Source organism: Poecilia reticulata, linkage group LG1, assembly GCF_000633615.1.
Source record: "Poecilia reticulata strain Guanapo linkage group LG1, Guppy_female_1.0+MT, whole genome shotgun sequence".
Classification (NCBI taxonomy): domain Eukaryota; kingdom Metazoa; phylum Chordata; class Actinopteri; order Cyprinodontiformes; family Poeciliidae; genus Poecilia; species Poecilia reticulata.
In genome coordinates, this window is record NC_024331.1 from 17,113,345 (window position 1) to 17,135,357 (window position 22,013).

The 22,013-nt window shown below is 38.9% G+C and overlaps 1 protein-coding gene across 2 annotated transcripts; it reads left to right on the plus strand.

Moving 5' to 3' along the window:
* Window positions 1-735: 735 nt before the first annotated feature.
* Window positions 736-20,136, plus strand: pecam1b (platelet and endothelial cell adhesion molecule 1b). Of its 2 annotated transcripts, XM_008406886.2 has the most exons (14): window positions 736-921; window positions 1,019-1,036; window positions 3,984-4,280; window positions 5,455-5,733; window positions 5,809-6,081; window positions 6,248-6,520; window positions 7,275-7,553; window positions 7,867-8,142; window positions 10,088-10,192; window positions 16,522-16,575; window positions 17,423-17,512; window positions 17,961-18,017; window positions 18,802-18,824; window positions 19,861-20,136. In XM_008406886.2, the coding sequence occupies exons 1-14, from the start codon at window positions 879-881 to the stop codon at window positions 19,963-19,965; spliced, it is 2,172 nt and encodes a 723-aa protein (XP_008405108.1). In that variant the 5' UTR covers window positions 736-878; the 3' UTR covers window positions 19,966-20,136. The 2 variants fall into 2 exon arrangements, with proteins under 2 accessions (XP_008405108.1, XP_008405116.1); XM_008406894.2 differs by lacking the exons at window positions 16,522-16,575; window positions 17,423-17,512; window positions 17,961-18,017; window positions 18,802-18,824; window positions 19,861-20,136 and adding exons at window positions 10,308-10,338; window positions 11,384-11,463; window positions 12,799-13,369 and having other exon boundaries at window positions 737-921.
* The last annotated feature ends 1,877 nt before the right edge of the window (window positions 20,137-22,013 follow it).

Here is a 22,013-nt window from a genome sequence, read left to right on the forward strand (position 1 = left end):
AAGATACTTGGTGTATCAGCGTTAATTTGTATTTGCTGAGTCTTTTGTGCCATTTAGAGGCCAGGAAAATACAGTAATCACTCTATATTGTCACTGGAGGCACTTTACCTTTTTTCTGGGATGCATGAACCAGATTCTGCACTTTGTATTTTTTGTCTGAGGACATCATTTTTATATATCTAATCAGATGTTACAAAGTACTCAAGTACTTTCTTGGCTATTTTTTACTTGAAAATAATTCAACTTAAAAATATGCTGAAGTTCTTCTCTTAGTTGAGTACAGTTTTTGGGTAGCCTGCCCACCTCTGGTGGTAGGGCTGCTGGTTGAGTGAAGATCCTTACCACTTTTTGGACCAAGTGAGATTTATTGTATGTTTTAGCAGCAGACTTCTTAGTACAGCTAGCATATAGCATTTAAACCTGGTGGATCTTCTTATTTGAATACAAATGGAGCAGGTGACCCTGTCTGGGTCACACTTCTATGTAAATGTTGGTAAAAGAAATCTGACACATGGATGCATGATGAAAGTTCTGAACACTGCATGCCCAAGCAAGCAGTCGAGCATTATTCTGATCACCATTTCACACACACACACACTCCCAGTATGTGGAACACATTCCACAACAGCAAAGAGTCGGGCGGCGTGAACATCCTGAGGAAACAACACTCGCTTCCTGTCAAATTAAGCCAAGTCGATGGCTGCTTGGGCTGATAACCGCCGCCACTGGGTGAGGTAAAGCACCACGCAGTGTCTGCTCCCACCCACCAAACCCCAGTCCATCCTCGCATTAACGTGCGGCGCCCATCAGGCAGCTCCAGTGTCCAGTGCCTAAAGGACAGCCACGACCACCAGGAGCCTCGGCGTTCCTCAGACAGGATGGGCCTCCTGCCACTGATCACCTCCACGCTCCTGTTCAGCTGTAAGGCTTCTCACCCACTTCTCTTCAAACAGGAGATGGTTGATCTGATCTTCACTAACCTGGTGATTTCTTTCTTTTCTCCAATGCTTCCACTCAGGGACAACTCTGAATGCAGGTAAGCATATTCTGAAATAGATCCTGTTTGGACTAAAGTTGTATGAACAGACTGATATATATCCATGAGGGATCATTTTATCTTGAGTAAAGAACCATGTTTAATATTTTGGTGTTGGTATTGAGCTTGGAGGTAGTAAAACGTTGTGTAAGAGCAGAGGTACTCCTGTTGGTTCAGTGGGAACACTCATGGCAGTTATCAGAGTCACTGGTGGAAAGGCTGAGTTGGGAACTGGTTGGCGAGGATCGTCTCACGCCTCTGGAGCTGCTCGGCAGTGGGAGGTGGGAATCTGTTCATATCGGCAGCAGATACAGATCTGTAAGGCAGCAGGTCCGGGATGGAAGGAAAGTTTCTATTTTAACCCTGCTTTGTGTGCTCAAGGCTGGATCGGTTCCTTTGCACTTCTGATATTTAGATTTTATTTCAGATGGCAGATTTCCTCACTTGTTTTCTTGTAATGCAAGTGATATACTTTTAAAACCAGAGAAACTAAGTTCCCACAAAAAAAATTTATGTCTCGACTTACTAAATGGGTAAGTTTAAATCACTTGTTTTGCAGCAGTACTATATAAACTAGGACAATGTAAATAATAAAATAGTACAATATTTTTATAAGAAAGGTTCCAGGGGAGAAAAAAGTCTTATTGCCAGAAGAAAAATCTAGTAATTTTATATACAGCTTTGGGAAAAATTAAGAGACTACTTAATGATTAGTTTCTCTGATTGTACTTTTTATAGGTATATGTCTAAGTAACATGAACATTTTTCTTTTATTCCATGAACTACTGACAACATGTCTCTGAAATTTCAGGCAAAAATGTTTTATTTATTTGTAGAAAACGAGAAATGGTCAAAATAACAAAAAAGATGCAGTGCTTTCAGAACTCAAGCAATTTCAGGAACACAAGTTTATACTCATTTAGAAACAACAATACTAATGTTTTAACTCAGAGTTCAGAAATCAATATTTGGTGGAGTAACCAGGAGGTTTTCGATGGGGTTCAGTGCCGTGGTCTCTCAATTTGTTTCCAGATCTGTATAGTTTAAGCTGCTCTGTTAATCAGGTTCTGCTTGGGAAACCCAGAAGCAAATCTGAGTCCTGCACGTGGCTTGTTTCCCATCATCAGCCCTGCCAGCTCCTGCTGAATGATGCTGGGCGTGGGCCAGAATCAGTGCGCTCCGAAACGGTGCTAAGTCCCCTGAGCGACCCGTTTGTTAAACAAAGTGCTTTTCCTGCCTCCTCAAGGTTTGTTTACCGCCCCTCTCTGAGTCACAGCAGTGGCCACTCAGGTCGTATGAGTGGTCTGATAGTTTGACGTCGGCCTGCAGAGGCTTTCTGCCTCAAACTATCCTCATTTCTGAATTCTTAACATTTTCCCCTTGAAGATGAGTCAGGATCAGGCTTGGTGCTGCTGTCAGAACGAAAACAGGTTAAGACTAGGTTCTTATTTTCTCTCTATGTTGCACGTGGAGTTTGATGGCTGTAATCATTCAAGGAAGGATATGAAATCAGAACCCTTTTTTATGTTTGTTGTGAATTTTCTCTATTCCTGCAAAGTGTGTCATTTATTTAAAGTGGTGGCTTTTCTGGTACAAACACAGTTTTAAACCTATTTCGATTTATTTGGTGATTTTTATCCATTCCAAATTCAATGTTGTTATATGCTTGGTGTTACTGTATGCTGGAGCATCCTCTTTTATCCATTTCACCCAAATTGTCACCATCAGCTACATTGGATTTCCGGAGCCAATGACGCTCTAACCTGGCATTGACAGTAAACCCTCTAGTGCGACATTGAAGTCACATTTATATTGTCATGATCTGAGGTAGTGCCAGCCATGAACCAAACCATATCAGTAAAACTGGCACCATCAGACCTGATTGAAATCTGCAGCAGTCCAAATGGACAAGCCAAGTGCCTTCAGAGAAAAAGGTTTCATGGTCAGAAGAGACAAAGACTGAGCTGTTTGTGAATTGATCAAATAAAGTCCCACAATAAAAGTGATCCATTATCCAGATATCCATATTTATGGTCACAAAAGTCATGTGGTTTCCTGGAAACTGACTTGTAGGCGTCTAATTGTTTGTTGTTTATATGTACAGTCATATCAATAAAGTAGAATATTAATGAAAAGTTAATGTACTTCAGCAACTCCTCTCACAAAAGTAAAACACATCATGTAGGTCATTTATAGAGTCTGTTTTCAAACTTTCATTTATGTAAAGAATGATGATTCGTTGCTTACAACTATTAAAAATGTTTAGCTGGCATTTATGATTAGATTATTACATCAGACCAATTTTTAAAAAAATAATTCCTAATGCAGAAATGTGGGCCTTATGAAAAAATATAAGTAAAACCTGCATAGCGATAATCTAACGATAATCTTCAAATGAGCTTTATCAGAACCCATATTCTAATTTATTATGATTATTAGGTTTAAACTTGAGTTGTTTCAGTTGTTGATGTTGTATAGTAACTCCACCCTAAAAAAAAAAAAGTAACTTTGTTTCTATAAGAGCTCAAAATGAATGCTGCGATTCGTGCTGATGAAGACGGTGTAGAAACCTCTCTGCAGAAATGTTTTCTGTCTCGCTGTGACGTTGACTCCCAAAAAGAGTTGCTGACCCTCTAAGCCTCCCTGTCGGTGATGCAGACGTTCCCCTGTCCGTTTCTGACCATTTCCCTCCTAAAGTGAATGATCAGCTCATTCTTTGGATTGGCTCACTGAAAACCTCGGCAGAAACGTGATGTAATTTAGACAAATCGGCGTAAAACATTAAACACTGCCATGTCTGCGATACACCCCCTGCGCCTCCTGGAAGCCATTTAATTCCTTAAAATCAGTGTTGTCAGTGTGAGCTTCCCACTTTTAATTTGACTTCTTCAAAGCTAATATTATTGTCAATTAAATTCTGATCATCGTTGCCTATGTCACACCCCAGCTGTAAAAATAACGAAAGTGGACCTGTCCATCGAGCCCAGTGCTGACGTGGAAAGAAACACCAACGTGGCTTTGAGATGCAAGGCCGAGGTTCTGACCTCTGGGACGGAGGCACTGAATCGTGTGTACACCGTATACAAAGGTGAAAGTGTGATCTACAACAAGACAACCAGCTCCTCTGAGGATTTGCTCTACCGCCTGCCTCAGGCCAGAGTCTCCAACAATGGCAAGTACAAGTGTGCGATAACCATCATGGGAAAGGCGAAGACCAGTGAAGCTGCAACGCTCACAGTGACAGGTGAGTCTGTTTTCACCTGAGGATGTTTAACAGGTTTGAGAAAATAAAACATTATGACAATAAATACATATTGGTGAATAGGGAGGAATCTGTTTTTCTCAGTGATTGAATCTATAATAGTCATATTGACATGAAGTATGACTATTATGTTATTATTAGTATTATTGCTCAAAACAATAAGATTTACCTCTCCCGACCCCACTAAGGGACAAGGGTGTAAAGAAAATGGATGAATGGATGAAACAATAAGATTTTGAGCAATACTTTGATGATGAGCTTGCTTTTCATTTCCCATGAATTAGGACTAAACCAGCTGATGATAATTAGCTCTGATAAAGAGCAGGATTGTTTCCCAAATGCTTAGAGACATTTTGCAATTTTCTTGTTTTTCAGTGTGTTTTGCAGCATTTCTCATCATCTCTTCATATACATACTTCAATGCTTATTACCTGTTATTCCACTTCGTTCCAACTATCTCTAATCAGGGTATAATTTATTTTGAATTATGTTTGGATTACATAGGATGTTACAGATATGATGTAAATTTCATGTCAGTCGCCCCTTTAGAAATATCATCACTGAGAAAAACATTCAACATTTATTTTCCACACTGGACATTGAAGAAAAAGCGGTAACACTTTATTTGACGGGGTGTGCATAAAACTGACATTACACCATCATAAACGTGACAGCATCTGTTATGAACATGAAGGAGTCTTTATGAATGTCTATGACAGTTGTCATGAAGTGTCATTTGGTAAATAATGACATTTTTATTGCAAAGTTGCCCTAAAGGTTGCTTTAAAATTAAATTAAAAGTACCAACTTTGCATTATTTTGTATATAAAAACACTTTGATGCAAAGTTAGCATTTTTAATGGGCTTTTAATGCAACTTTTAGAGCAACTTTGCATTAAAAGTGTCATTATTTACCGAATGACACTTCATGACAACTGTCATAAACATTCATAAAGACTTCTTTATGGTCATGACAGATGTAATGTCATGTTTATGACGGTGTCAAGACAGTCTTATGCACACCCGTCAAAGTGTTACCAAAAAAGCTAACTGTGGTTTGATTTGAAGTTATTTAACACTTGGAGGAAAGGGCCTGTTTCAGGTTTTGGTTTGCATCAAATCTCACTCATGTTCTTCTATGTTCACTGGTTTCCAGGCATGTCAACGCCCGTTCTCCGCATCAACAAAGCAAATGTCACTGAGGGGGAATCAGTAACAGCCACATGTTTAGCACAAGGAGAGACGGGTTCCCTTTTGTTCAGCTTCCATGATAACTCCAAGGAAGTCGAAAATGGAGAGTGGTTGACCTCCAGCAGACTCACGTTTGTACCTAAAGGCGTTGGGAACCACAACATTCACTGCTCCTACCTTGTCTTAAACATGCCATACCCATCTAAGTCCCAACAGAGCAACACAGTCACTCTTGCCGTTGAAGGTACATTAGATTTGTTCATTGGTCAATTCTTCCAAGTCTCAACACACCTCATGATTTATGGGTTTTTCTCCACAGAACTTTCCATCGGACCAGTACTGAAGATTTCCCCTCACGATAATGTCTACGAAGGCGACACTCTCAACATCACTTGTTCGGTTAGCAATTCTACGAAGGGCTACCAAGCAGGAGAACTCTTCCTGAGTCAGGACACCGAACTACTTGAGAGTGGAGAAACATCTATCCATGTTAACTGGACTGCACATGCAAGAACCCCAGTCCTTACCATTAGATGCCAGCTGGATCTAGGAGATGTAGAAAAAGTCGTCAGCAAGCCGGTCTCAGTGAGGGGTGAGCAGACACAGAATGAATGTTGTTACTGCTTGAAATCCTTTCTGACTTTTTGCTCATTCATCATATTCTGATTGAGATTATTTCACTTCTCTGAGACCCTTCCACATATCACGTTGTTTTCAGCGAATGTGCGATAAATTGTTCGTTCTCAATCTATCCACAGAGCTGTTCTCCGTGCCCACTCTCAGGGTGTCTGCTGTCGAAGTCTTCCAAGAAGACGAAATTAGTCTCACATGCAGAAGTGAGAAACTGTCTTATGATAGACTTGAAGGAGAATCCCTCACTTACAGTCTTGAACCTTTTGACTACCACATGGTTCGAAAAGGGAATGGAGTATTTGTTGGCAAAGCCAAGACAATTGATTTCAACTATACATGTACAGCTGCTGCAAAGGGCATCAAGAAGAAGAGCAACGTGCTGACAATTCATCCCAAAGGTGAGCACACCTCCGACGAAAACCACCGCAGCTTCACGTTTGGGTCTTGATGTTACATACCATATTTGGTCTTCATCTGTATTCTTTATAAATAATCATGTGGTGGAAGCTGTGGTGTTTGGGTTTGTTCGTTTTCGGTTCAGTTTGCCATTATTTTATGATGTGATGAGTGCCGGGTTGTTCTTCATTAAAACCATAGAATATAACAGCAACGTATGATTCAGATATGATGTTTGATAAACCACTTTATTCTGGATTAATATGACATGAAATGGTTGCATACATTTATATCAACCTTTAACGTATCATTTCATCTCCATTTATGTTTATTTGCAGCTTCTTCAAAGACCTTGACTTTGAAGGCTTTGCTGATGTCATTTCTTGACTTTTCTGAGTAGATTTATTCATTAGCCCCTGTTAAAAACTACATTGTTTGTTGTTTCTGCTACTTTTTGATGCTCCTTTGGTGTTAGTGTGAGGTGTTTAATGTTTCCTCAAAGGTCTGTGCAATATTTAGAAATCATGCGAAATACTAAAGGTTGATAAATTCATATTACTAATAATATACTAATTTCAACTGCTGTCCCAACTGAGTTGGTAAACAAAGTGCTCTTTAAAGCTACTTTGTTTAAAGAAAGCCATCAGTTATATTTTTGCTTCTTCCTTGTATTTGTATTTTCTGAACTAAACCTTTTGAATTGTTTTTCAATTACCTTTTGCTCAATTTAAATTTTTCCACCTCTCTCCTTTTTAGTTCCCGTCTCGACTCCAAAGATCTGGGTCTCTGGCAGTGCAATCCTCGGGAGGAAAGTTGTAATCTTCTGTCTGTCGGACACAGGCACCCCACCCATTACATACACCCTGTGGAAGGCTAGCAAACAAAACCAAATTACCGTTGTTCATGAGTTCAATAAAGCTGCTAACTTCACAGTCGTCATCAATGAAACTGGAAGACTAAACCACTACCTCTGCACTGCAAGTAATGGGGACAGGACGCCTGAACTAAGCCACAAACTCCAAACAGCTGTCGTTGGTAAATATCAAAATCTGAATTAAAGAATAACTTGGTTAATGTTGTGTTGTACGAAAACCAGCCTGCTTTGCGGAATATTCTCAAGGACAGGAGTGCTTCAGTTCTCATAAGATCAAATATGTTCTGTCCCACAACGGTGCCACCATCTTGCTTTATCACTGGGTTGGAGAATCTGTGTTTTTGGTTCCCTGGTGACAGAAAATGTGTTTTTAACATTTTTGACAACTCTGTGTGTTTCCAATAAATGACATCGACTAGAACTCGTGATTATAAAACAACACATGTATTTGTTTTCTTTTTTTCTGGCCTCTAGAGCCAATGACCATCGCATCTCTGATGGTCGTTCCTGACGTCGGCGACATTTCCGAAGGACATTCGGTCATCCTCATTTGTTCTTTCTTGGGCACGCCACCTGTAACAGTGAAGTGGTTCCGGGACAGTGATGATCTGAATCCACTGGAGACCACGACCACAAATTCGAACAACACAAACTACGAATTCGTTGTGAATAGGGAGCACACCGACAATTACTACTGCCGGGCTGAGAACCGAGCCAACTCTGTTGAAAGTAATAAAATCAACGTAGTAGGTGAGACTGATTTCTGTAAACCACCTCGTCTTTCCTCATTCTATCCTCTAAATAAAAGTAAAACTAGGCACTTTATTAGATATTTGGTCTGATCTGTTAGTATGTTCTACCTTTTAATGAGCACAAAAGATTGTGCCATGTTTTTTTTTTATTCTAGAAATGTAATCATCATCCAGTAGCTCTGTCACAATAAGCAGTAATTTAATTAGTCACATGTAAAATTAAAAAGAGATCCATAATTTCCATTTGCGTTATTTATCTTCTTTATCTTTTCTCACTCTCTTCTCAGTTTGGTGCATTGGTCTAAACTAGCCCATTTCTGAAGGATTATTTTGTTTACAGAGACTTCATAATTCATTTTATTTGTTGTTTATTTATTTTGAATATTTAAAATATCTTCTGGCTTCAGTGTTAAATGTTCGTTAGAATTTAAAGTTTATTGATCTCTTAATGTGTTGTTGCATTATTATTCCTTTCCCTGAAAAATGGTCTCAAAGTGATAATTTTGAGACCATAAAAATGTATCGCAATAAACTCTGGGACAATTTATCGTCCAGCAAAATTTGTAATCATGACAAACCTAGTTCATGAGTCTTTCAGAGTTAAAAAACAAAAAAACACTTGAAACAATTTTGAGATTTCAGGATAAGCCTAATAAATCAATGCATTCTCTAGAATCTGATAGCAGCAATTCTCCGCCAGTATTTTCTGGAACAGAACTGGGATTTGTCCAGACTTTGAAATAGCAAAGCAGACCCAGAACATTACACTGCCGGCATGCTTCTCTGTGTGCATGATGTTGTTTTCCCCAGAAATGCTGCATTCGTTTTATACTAGATGTAACATAAAACACATTTCCCCAAATGTTCCCCTTTTTCATCATAACTCCACAGGATATTTCCCCCGGACGTTTTTGGGATGCTTTTCTGGCAAATGTGAGAAGGGCTTTGCGTTCTTTTTGGTCAGCAGCGTTTTTGGCCTTGAAACTCTCCTGTCGATGACCTTTTTGCACAGTTTGTCTTTCTTCTAGTTGAATTATGAACACTGAAGTTTGAAGTTTGGCCTGCGGTGCTTCAGATCTCTTTTGTGAGCCCCAGGATTAGTTGTTGATGCTTTCTTGGAGTCATTTTGGGTGGCGAGTGTTCCATGTTTTCTCCCTTTGTGGATAAATGTTCTCGCTGTTGTTCACTTGACTCCCAAAGCCAGGGATGGTTTTCATTTCCAGACTGATAAAAGTCAGCAGCGTATGAGTTACTTTATGTTTTTAGCCTTTGTCATGTTAAGTCAGGACCCGTTTCAGTGATTTCTTGATTTTATTTTGCAATGAAATTTTTACAAATCTATTTTACAAATCTACCAGTCCATAAAACATTTACATTCCTCTTCAATCTCACAAACTGACACACACTTGCTTTGTGAAAGATCTGGTGGTGAATCACACCTGCAAAGGGGGTAGGGGGGGTAGTAGAAATAAAAAAATAAAATAAAACAAAAACAAATTAATTTTCTACAGAGCTTGCTGAAATAAAAATTATCCAAAAATTTTCAAGCCTTTTCTTTCTGATATTTTTTGTTTTTCTTCTCCTTAAAACTCTTATTTTTGCTGCAATGCTCTTCAAGTAACATTCAGATCCCCCCTGACTGACACCTCAGTCCATCTCTGTCATTTGTTTTCTTAAATTGGCAACTTTGGAAACTTTAACTCGTGTTATTTATTTGCTCTTTATTTATCTATTTATTTATTTCTATCCACCAAAATCCGCTGATAAACATGTAGATATATGTAAATATAATAAAAGGATCAGAAACTTCCTAGCCTCCCTGTACTAATATTTCTTCTCTAAAACTAGCAAAAAAACATAATAATTATTACATTTTAAATTTTTCTTCATATCCTTATTTCTTATCTCATGTTTCTTTTTGTCCTTTGTGTCTCTCTTTGCAGTCGGCATGGCGATGTGGAAGAAATTACTGATTCCTGGGACCATAATACTGGTGGTGTCCTCACTGGTGATGATGGGCTTTATTCTGTTCACAAGATCCAGGAGAGGTAGAGACATCTACAGTCCTCCAGAAACTCAGGCCACTTACATCTTTAAATAAAAACCAGCCTCCCTCCTCCTGCTGCCTCCCCCTCTCTTCTGACTGATCGTTTCTTATTGTAGGAAAAAGAGAAAGAGCTGCTGAATTGTCAGTGTGAGTTGACTTTGACTTTTCGCTTCTCCTGAATGTGCCGGATGTTTTAGGAGCTGGTGAAGGGTGTTCAGAGTTATCAGGTGGTTCAGACGATGTGGCAGAGTTTGGATGCGGCGGGTTATCGGAAGCACTTGGCGTGTTTTGCCTGTTTGTAGACAGAAACACAATTTGTTCTTTCAACATTATATTCCTTGTTCCGGTAGTTTATATTTATAGGGAGCCAAAAGGGCCACATGGATTTGAGTTTCAAGAAATACAATTCCTAGTGAAATAAATAACTGCTTCACTTATATTTACTATTGTTGTATTGCAGGGTATGATAAATTATTTATCATTTATTTACCTTTTAAATATAGCTCCTAAGATGAATTGTTTCATGATAAACCACAGAACAGAAACCATGAAATAATTAGATAAATAATCACTTAGATTTGCATAGAACAAACATTTTCAGGAATTGCATCTTGTTAATTCTGTAATAATAATAATAATAATAATAATAATAATAATAATAATAATAATAATAATAATAATAATATTTAGAAGCAGCTGCTTCTGATCTTTGTTCAAGACGTCTATCTTAAAATCTCAAATGAGTTTTATAGATTTTTTAAAAATGTATTTACTGAATGATGAGACTTTTGCTAGTAATGACTTTTCCTCATTTTATTATTACGCATGAATTGATGCTATCAGACCATTGCTAAATAAATGTTAACCAAAGAAAACAAAGTTGTAGTTCTGCGGTTGGCTACCTCACTGAATCAGTTTGCACGTCGTGAACATTTTACGCTCATTTATTGCTTTTACTTGTCAAGTTGTTTCTTATTTGTCACAGTTATGTTTGTCTTATTGGAACATTTTTCTGGAGTCAGTTTTGAGTAAAGGTAGATTAATACTGAAGCATTTTTTGTTCCATGACTTATGGATAAGTGAGAAATGTGGGCGGAAAACACAATCGCACGATTACGATGTCTACACTTTCTTTAGTGTTTATCTGACGTCACGTTTGCCTGCAGCTGACTTTATTTTCACCATTTCTCAGAAAGCCTGCGAGCCCTAAATCAGATGACTCTTTAACAGTGGCTCTAACCCACGACACAGAGGTTTATAATGCAGCCACAGGTAGCTTGGTTTTTACCGTCCTCCTGTGTGTCGCTTACAGGCCCCATCAGTATTTATCATCTAACAAGCCATTATCCCCCTAAACACTCATCACACTGTGTTGTAACACCTTTACTCACAGCAATAATCCATGCTCTGGTCTGCATGCATGCAGAGGTCAGATCAGGGTGACCTTGTTGTTGCCTGTGCTTCCTTTGAGTGGCAGATTTCTTGTTTTTGTTGTGCATGCTCAGCGTGCTTATCATTGAGGACAAAATTATTATTAACCCCCCTGTGTGATTTAATGTTTCACAAAATGTTCCGAGGTCCTCTCAACAGAGCAAGGATCAGTTTTCTTTGGATGGTGTTGTTATTTATTTGTATTTGCACCAAGAAATTTTGGGGAAAAAATGCAGGGGTCAATATTATTAGCCCTCTAAAAACTGACCTTTTTATTAAGGCAGCTTTAATGCACACCAGTGGTTTGAACCGAGGTTTATCCTCTAACCTTTAACCCTTCATTAAGGATTTTAGCTTTCATTTAGGAATGCATCACATCAAAAACAACAACAAAAAATCTATTTCAATTGGATTCAGATTCAGAGATTAACATACTGGAAGGAAGGAGAGACCTTTAACCTATAGAATATACTCTCCCAACAGTGGAACTCGTTAGAGGGAGTATCATGCTGTGGCGAAGCTTTAGCACAGCTGCACTTTGAAATCTCTTCTTGCGTGAAGGAAATCAGAAGAAAGAACCCTAGGTGAAGATTTTGAAAAGAGCAAAAAACCCTGAAGAAGTCAACAGTAAAACATGCGTCGCTCCTGGTGAAGAGCTGCGTTCACCAAACGTTTCTGACTGATCTGCAGCCAGCGTAGAAAATCTGTGGAGTGACCTGAAGCCAAAGCTCCGTTCCAGATCAGAGAGAGGAGAACGAGGTCTAATTGATCAGGGAACTTGTCAGATTGTTGAAAACTATGACAAATTACTTCTGGTTTTTATCCAATAACAAATAGATACAGATAAATAACTGGAACAGGAGGATAATATTTTTGGCCCATGTGTTTTTGTGAGTGAATAATGTAAACATCCCAAATAAAAATCAGATGTTTTAAAAAAAAAAGTGGGGGCGTCTAATAAATTCTGTCCTTAAATGTGTGATAAATCTCCTTGTCTGTCCTCATATTTTTTTTATTTATTTTTTTGCCTTTGCATGTCGTGTTATGCTTGAGCATGAGTCACAGCAGCAGGAGCAATGAGACACAGTTTGTTCTCAGTGTATCCGCAAGAAGGGAAGGTACTTTTCTCTCATTTTCTGCAACCTGCTTAGAGCAGCCATTATCCTCTTGTTCCAGACGCAGCGTCGTTCTATGATGACAAGGAGGGGAGAGTGACCAATGGGACGCGAGGTAGCGTTGCATCGCTTCCTGCAGACATCAGCAACAGGAGCAGCTACAGTATCCCAGCAACAGTGTAGAGGCAGAGGCTCAATCTTTAAAGAAAACCAAACTCTGAAAGACTTATGAGACAAACACAGGAGACAGAAACACTTTCCTGATGTTTACGACAATTTGGAGGAAGTGGACAATACTTTGTTTCCCTGCGAAACGGAGGGCCCTGTTTCTTTTTGTTTTGTTTTTTTTTTGTTTTTTTTTAAGAACAAGAAATAAACCAGGGCCCACTGCTCCCTCTCCTCTCCTCTTTCAGTCATTGTCCTAACAATCATTTTTTGGCCGTTGTGCCGTTTTTCTGTGTGACTGCATGCCCGTTTCTTGTTTCATCTGTTCATCTAATCTACATGAAGTAAACCTGATAACACTGATCTGTATATATTATAACAGGAAATGTGTGTATATAATTTTGGTTGATTACTGGACTGATGACGAAGAGCAGTTCTGTAGAATAAAGGTGTTTATTTTATTTAGAGGTGTGTCTCAACCGTTCATTCATTTCTCCCGCTTTTGAACGACACCTGAATTGCTGAAATATGTTGTTAAACACTTGCAGTCAGAAGTTTACATACACTAATCATGGGTTTTGGGGCTACTGTTAATGACCAAGCAACATTCATTTAGATGTCAGTTCAGGAGCTCCACATGATTTGTTTTTGTTAACCTTTCAGTTCCTGGTTTCATTATCCTGACCACTATTCTTGACGCTGACAGGTTTATAGAACTTTGTCGGTTTTCAGGGTGGATATGATCACATTTTGACAGAGATTATGTCATTTCTTCAGGACTGCCGTTCAGTAGATTTCATGTAAACCTTCCAAGAATATTTTTGATCAGGTGATTTGGCTCATTGACCAGCTGGACAAACCGAGTGAGTCTAAAATTTCAACCACGCCTACAGAGTGCTATCAAGAGAGCAGACTTGGCTTCCACACCTTCATAGCTAATCACACGGACAAGTCAGAGCGCTTCCGGAAAAAAAAAGTTTTTTGACTGGACAAGAACAATTATGCTGCTTGGTTACAATGAGAAGAATTATGTTTGGGGCAGTCAAAGTAAAGTTTTCAAACCAAACAACTCTGTGCCAGATGCCAAGCGTGGTGGTGGTTGCGTCATGATGTGGGTTTGTTTTTCTGGCAGTGGTACAGGTACATTAACAACCTGGGTAGAATAACAAAGAGAAAAGTCACATCATCAGCTTGATGGTGGAAAGCTGTTTGGACACCCACAGGACACCCAAATTGTCCTGTTTGGGTGATCAAACAGGACAATTATCTCAAGCATATATCAAAGTGCTGTTGGGATACATAAAACAGGCTAATGTTTAGCTTGTAAAAATGCCCTCAGTCTCAGCCTTAATTACAAAAACATGAGCAGCATTAATATTTTGATTGAGGGTGTTTCCACCATGAATTCAAAAGTGTGCACCAAATTTTTGTTCTATAATAAAATAGTTAAATCTGTGAGGCGACCCTGAACAAAGACTTGTTCGAATGCATCATTGTAACTATGACATTCATGCCAGAGATTTGTGTCTATATGAACCTCTGACTGAACTGTGACATATCTGACATATGACCTTGCAGGCTTGGTTTTATCGAAGTCCTGAGGCAAGAGCGACTGCATACCATGAAGTCAGTTTGCTTCCTGAAAGCTAAATGCTCTGCAGAGACTTCCTTGAAATGGTGGAACAATGGAGTCTCTGATTTGCTTCCCATGCTGGCATGAAGAGCTCTGCTGCGCTGATCACACTGCTGGTATTTTGGCGGGTTGGGTTTGTTTTGTTCCAGGCCAGCCGAGTTTGAATGCACTCAGAAGGGGCAGGAAATTATTCACATAAACCTCGATTGAGCCGCGTGTGAGATTACATTACCAACTGGGGAAGTTGTTTTTGCCAGAATCTGCGGCGCAGTCGCTCTTAAATTAACAGACTATTGTGAACAATTCAGCTGAGGGTTTCTGTGTTCAGCAATTAAGGATGTGAAACTTGCTTTTTTAAAAATTTTTGTTGCAGTAACTTAGAGGGTCATAGTGACATGGAACGCCACAGAAAGTTTCTCCTTGCTTTTATCAAAGAATATATGCCAGATTAAGAATACATTTAAAAGACACATCTCATAGCATGGAAAAAATGCTTCGTGTGTTTATGGAAATTTGTGAAAATTATTTCAGGAGTGCATTTGTCTAATCACATTGTCCAGTTGAATCTATCTCAGTTTATCGATCTTGCTTTCTGCTCTAGTTGATGCTCATATTGTATATATGCAAGTTTTATAAAATATATTTTATTTTTTTACATATTTGCTGAAACTGTCACTATGTTGTGACAGTATAATATGAGAAAGATAATCTGAGAAAATAAAAAATATCTGCCTTCTCCCAATGCTAACTGGAAACAACCAATCAGAGATAGGAGGAGGGTCTTAGTGCTGTCCATCATGTTTGTGCTCCTCACCTAACACCTTCCCTCTCCCCTTGCATTTTTCTCAAGAGGTTGTCTTGTCAACTCACAATTCATTTGTGCTCGGTCTCATTTTACCCACAAGGTCCAACTTTGCATTACAGGTTAATATCAAGAATATTCAGGTTAAGTTATACTAGCTTGGCAGCTAGCAGCCTCTCAACTCCTAACAATCTCTATAAATGAAGGATGGAGCAGATGGAAATTTCCTTTTAACAAGGAAAAAAATAAATAATCTGCACAGGAGAAAGTTGAGGCAATCAGTCAGGAAAACAACAAAAGAACTGCACCACAAGGAGACCAGCATGGAGAAAAAACAGACCACAGAAAACAGGATAATCTGGTCAGGAGGTGAGAAAACTGTTCATCTTACAACTACCAGGAGGGAAAGTGAGAGACATGAGAATCGTGTGACTAAGAAGAAGAAGAAAGGGCAGCTGGAACAACAAGAACCTCAGCAGGGAACTAAAGGAAATAACAACATAGAAATAAATATAGAGGCTAATAAAAAGGACACCGTGGGATTTTACTAAATCAAACCTGATTAAAGCTAACACATAACAATCAGAAATAAATACAGATGAAACACGAAAGAACTGAGATTCTCAAGACATGAAAACTGCAATAGAGGGAACGATGACAAAAACACAATAAAGACGGCAAAGGAGAACAGAGTGCATAAGAATACGATGAAGATGAGAATGAACACTGCGAAGGAGAGGATGGTGTTGGTGATTGAGACAGTGTTGGAGACATTAGAGAGGTTGCAGCAGATGACAGCACAGGAGACGATTGATAGTTTGGACGTCGATTCTGGAGGAGGTCTGCAATCAGTCTCTGAACGTTACAGTTTCAGTTTTTTTTTTTTTTTTTGTGGAAGCTCCAAGAGTCTCTATGAGGAGCGCAGAGCACAGCTCAGGCTGCGTAGGCGTCGGAGGAGTGATGGGAACTTTGTGGTGATGACGCGTACCGCGCCGAGCTGAGACCTTGGCCAATCTGCTTTCCTTATCCCTTAAAAATTTGTTTAGTGGATTTTTCTTTTTTTTTTTTTTTTGCATGCTGAGAAAGTTTCCAGAAATTGCTTTTGATATAATTTCGCCCCTTGCGGTTTAAATTGTAAATTATAGTTTTGTCTTAACTTAATCTGTTTGGTCTGTGTTGAACAGTGAGAGTGGACAGAACTCCAGAGAGCGTATGGAGCAGCAGGAAACCTGAAGCAGGTGAGACAAAACTGCAGCACCATTACCATCCTGGGGTTCATACATTTCTTTCAAATCATTTGCTAAAAGAACTAAGGAATTTTACATTTAGTCATTAGTCACCAGCCTTACAAAAAGACAGATCTATTTTCATTTGAAAGAGAATTGTTATTAGCAATTGTTATTTAGAGACAATTATTAATCATTAGTGGTTGTTCGATGCCTATGTTTGTATTTCTTATTCCGTCTGTTCTCTATTTCTTTCTTCCTTTATTTCTTTCCCATCTTGTTTCGGTATGAACATAACAGAAAACATCCTTCAATAATGAAATTAGTTACTAACTGCATCGACTAAATTTACAGTTGAGTAAATTGAGAAGCCAATGCAGAAACATGTCACACATTTTAAGTGAAAACTGGCATAAACCCTCGTGGATTAACAAATAGATGCTTGTTGTTTTCATATCTGAGATGGTTCCAATCATTGCCTTTCTTTACTGAAAGACCATATTTTGATCTGGTTTTCTCTTGAGTCCGATTTTTCTGACTTATTGTCTTCAGGAAGTCGTTCATCCCTGGTGAAACTGCTAACGTCTCTTGTGATCTCATGTGGCTGATAAGGCCTTTCATTCTGGTGCTGGCTGAGATTTGTGGTGGTTTTGAATTTTTGGAAATGCCTCCACTGAAAAGGATTCCGTGACCTTTTAGAATCACTGTCTTTGGGGTGTTAAAGTGGCAGATAGTGGCACTTGCTCAGGTTGACAGATAGATAGCCGCCTATCTATTTGTGTGGATGTGGGGTGCGTAGAGAATGAAGAGATTTTGAAATGTCGCGTTATTGCGTTGACGTGAATTTTTCCTCATGCAGAAATCGACGATGATCTCAGCACGTTGTCCAACGAGCCAGAAGTGGAGTACACGGAGGTGGTGCATCCGCGCTCATCAGATCCTGCTAAAAGTAATACACAAAAACCTAAACTCTTCTCTGCGTAAGGCCTCAGCTCGTCTGCTCTTTTTGTTACCCAGAGCTTCTCTGTTTTCTGGACAAATCTGCAGAACTGTGCCACATTCCTTAGGCGCTGATAAGACAGGGCAAGACTTCCTGGGAGGGGCCTAATTACGCTTAATTAATACACCTCATTGACATGGAGAGATGATGGGATTTCCAGCACTGTTGCAGCAGTTGTAAACAGGAAGGGTTGAGCTAATTGCAGAGAAGGTTTTGATGTTCGTCCCTTCATTGTCGTGGCCTTGTGCTCTGAGTCCCATCGGGGTGAAGACGGTCGTTACACTGGCAAGACCCTCCTATTTTTAGGACGCTGTTTATGATATTTCAAACAGACAGTATCTGCTCAAGTTTTTCCTTTGATGCTTAGACTGCCTGCTTTTGTCTCTTCCACGAACAGACCCTCTTAGAAAAGGCACAGACACAGTTTACAGCGAGCTCCAAAACTCTCCACATGGTGAGTTCGCCTCCACTAACACCCTTTTATCAACAATGTCTTACATTCTTCTGGTTTGAATACTGAGCAACTTTTGTTCATCCGCCTCTGTGTTTTCTATCTTTATTTGGATCGTTTTTATCCAAAATATTACAGAAAACCTATTAAAAAATCAGAGCTTTTTTTTTAATTTGCTGTAGTTGTTTCTTGCCTTATCATTCCAGTCTGAGAAAAATAACTGTTCAAATGCATAATTAGATCCCCAAATGCCATTTGATAATCAAACCTGTAAACTTCTTCTTTCTTTGCAGCCATATGAACCTTGTTGTTCCTTCCCCTTGAAGCTTGATTTCTGGCTCTAAAATGGGAAAAGAATATACAATAACAATATTTATGGCTTTGGCACTTGAGCCTCTTTACATTTTGACTAAACGTGACGTGGAGTCAGAGAGGTGAATTTGCTCTGCAGCTCACAGGAGCAGTCTCATCCTGTTACTGCAGTCAGGAACTTCCTGTTATTATACAAGCAGACAGAAGCTGGACATGTCTATCATGTAGTCCATCAGAGACCTAATGTTTCCTGTACAAAGGAACCGTGAGGGTTTTTTTTTATGCAAGTGCGTATCAGACGTAATGTAAATACAGAGTCAGATTAGAGATATTAGGCTGGGTTTATGGGGCAGAGGTCCCTGCAGAGGGGTTCCTAATGAATCACTGATAAAAATGACTAATGGTCTGGTCTGAGGTCAGGCAGTGAGTGAGCAGGACTTTGCATGTTTAACTGGTGATGCTTTTTTTCCTGCAGGTGCCGCTGACCATCATGACTACGTGAGTAACTGGGCGTTCTTCCGAGACATTTCTTAACAATGAGTCATTGGATGGCATCTACAAGTTTTGCCCTAAAAGGCAGAATTACATACTAAAAGTTTTTCGCCAATTTCATTTTGTTTGGTACAGAAAAATGCCCCCCCACGCCCCCAAAAAAAAAGTCTCGATCCGTCCTAAAATATATAAAAATATTTACTTTTAGTCATTTAAAAAGACAGTTTCTCAGGTTTCCAGAAAGGAAACATGCAATGGAAAATACAGCAAACACCCACTGTAAAATCAACTTTTCCACATTTAGCGAAATTAAACATTAAATTAATAATATACTTAAGTAAAATATCTTGCTAAATAATTAACTAAGTGAAATGTGTAACTCAACATTTAGCTAGATTAAATTTTCAGCTACATTTATCCAGATTTTGCTTAGAAATTCAAGATTAAGACAGATCATTTTGGGACTTTTTTTTTTATGTCTGACATTAAATGTTTTGTGCCTTCAAAGACTATTATGCCAAACCCTTGAAGGATGGATTTCTCAATTCTTTGCTGAATAACATGAACTGCACGTCCTTCCTAAAACCTTCATTTTCAGTTTTTGTCTTCGGCCGCCTCCTGGTTGTTTTGACTCTCTGCAGCCATGAAGGGAAACTGTTGTCAAAGTTTCCAGAGATGAACAAAGGCATTTGGCGCCGAGGCTTCCTTTCCTATCAGTTGTTCAGATCAGCACTTTGCTCCAGTCAAATTAGTGCCAAGCCCATCCCAACCAACATGCAGCCTCACCGCGTGCTGCTGCTGCTGCTGCTGCCCCTACATGGCATTGAAGGCAGCAAAATGGGAGGAACTGGAAATAATAAACAGTGCATGTGTCTTCTTCTTTAAAGATGCTGTTTGGTCTGATTGCTTAAGATTTCATGCTTGTGTTTTATAGGTGTATTCACCAGCAAAAAGTAAAAAACTGAATCCTTGTTTATAGCTCATTTTGGTTATGATGCGGTTTTAAATTTGAGTTTGCTGACTTTGCGTTACGTGTCCGCAGGGTTCAGTAAAGTATGTTGACCTGAATGGAGACCAACAACCTGGGATCAAGCAGAACAGTCCTAAAGACATCAGCTACTCAGATCTGCCGATGCCTGTGGATTGAAGATGAGGGCCGTCTTCACTCACTTCATGGGCTGTATTTTTTTTTTCTCCCTTGCGCTTCGTGTCCACCCTTTTCTGTTTTTTTAAAACACTTCACCACTTACTTTAAGTCATATTACTGACTGCTGGATTGCTGTAAATATTTTTCACTTTAATAAAAGCCTTTTAAGCCAACAAATTATGTCTTCATGTGTCATTTAAAACTGTAAAAAGCTTTGAAAATAAATGACCACGGGAAATAACTCTTTTGCTGTTTCTTGACATACTTACATTTTAATATCAGACAAAGATCTAAAAATACAAATATGTGTTTTAATATTATTGTTCCATTTACAATAATAAAAATGTCACTGGCCTGTGATGTCAATTAGTGAATAACTACATTGTTTTGAGGAGTTTCACTAGCTACACCCATGCCACGTGCATAAAGTTGGCCAAAAGATCTGAAAGGAAACACATAATGCTTCTGTCTAAACAACTTCAAGAAGATATGAGAACATTGAATCCCTCTGGGTTTCAGCATCATTTCTAAGGCTTTACCAAACCGCACCGAGTGTCATTGTCCACAAATGGAGAAAACATGGAAAATTGGTGCAACTTCCTGGGAGTGGCCATCCCACTGACATTACTCAGAGCACGTCAGGTGGTCAGACAATGTCGAGCATCTAAAATAGTGCAGGCTTCACTTCCTTCATGAGTCAACAACAGCAAAGAGACTGCATAAAAACACTACTGATCAAAAACAACACAAAGGTCAGTCTTATTTTGCTAAAAAAAAAAAAAAACTTGACGATCCCCAAGACTTTTGGATAATCTTTCATGTTTAATGTTTGGTTTCCATTTGGTAAAAACCTGTTTGATAATCTGTCAAATGGAAGAATGACAACAAATAATAAAAAATAATAATAAAATCTGTAAAGGGGAGAACTGTTTTTCTTAGCAGTGTATGGACTTTTTGTAAATATTTTTGTGTGATACTAATTTACTGAGCAGTTTAAAAAGCAGGAAAGGGAGCAGAGGGAGAAGGGAAGACATCCACTGAGTGATTTTTATTAGTTAATAATAAAAAACTTTGTTGCAAAGCTTTTGAAAAATATTTACTTTGACAAAACAGCGTTTCTAGTTATTCACCAGTAGAGGGCGCCATTGTACTAAATCTCGGCCAGCATTTCTCTCTCTGATTTCACGGTTCGTGTTTTGTCTCTGGTCTGAGTCCATCCTGTGGCAGAACAACACATTACGCTAAAGGGCGTGAAAAATTCTGAGTATGACATAATGTTTTTTATTTTCTAAGTTGAAAAGTGAGAAGAAATCACTAACTTTAATTTGATAACCATTTTTAATATGATCTACTTTGTGTTTATATGTACTTCAAGAAAATATAACGTGTCTTACATTCCTCTATTCTCCTCAGTTATAGACTAAGTGCATCATAATGCAGATTTTTTTACTATTATACAATTTACTTAGTGTTACTTATCTTTTTCGTTATTGTGTTGCACCTTGTTTTTTGTTTTTTTGTAGGGGTGAGGGTTTTGTTGAAACAAACTGACAGTTTGTTGCAACCCACACAGGGTGAGTGCGGGTTGCATTTCATTTAAGCTGCAGCTAAGTGTGACGTGTTAGAAAGTTTTGGTTTTTTAAACAGCTGTTTTCTTTAAATCGTCTCTAATGATCCCAATAAGAGCTCTGGCTGCTTTGACAGAAGTATTCCAGCAATAAAAACCCTGAGTCTAATGAAACAGTTTTCTTTTCCTGGCTTCTATCCGTCCATTGTCTACAGTCACTTATCCTTGGAAGAGGTTGAGTTCACTCTGGACAGGTCACCGGTCTGTCACAGGGCAAAACAGAGACACAGGACAAATAACCATGCACATACACACACACACACACGCACGCACGCACGCATACACACACACACACGCACGCACGCATACACACACACACACGTACAATTTTAATCATTAATTATCCTAACCAGTATAACCAACTACCTTCCACTGTAAGAGGAAACTGGAGTTTCCACACCCATGGAAAACATGCAAACAC

What these genes read in the sequence shown, in the direction of transcription:
- pecam1b (XM_008406886.2), top strand. Translation starts at nt 879, where the DNA reads ATGGGCCTCCTGCCACTGATCACCTCCACGCTCCTGTTCAGCT. An exon ending in TGCAACGCTCACAGTGACAG is followed by an intron (nt 4,281 to 5,454) that starts GTGAGTCTGTTT and finishes ACTGGTTTCCAG; the next exon opens with GCATGTCAACGCCCGTTCTC. An exon ending in GTTCACAAGATCCAGGAGAG is followed by an intron (nt 10,193 to 16,521) that starts GTAGAGACATCT and finishes TGTGTTGAACAG; the next exon opens with TGAGAGTGGACAGAACTCCA.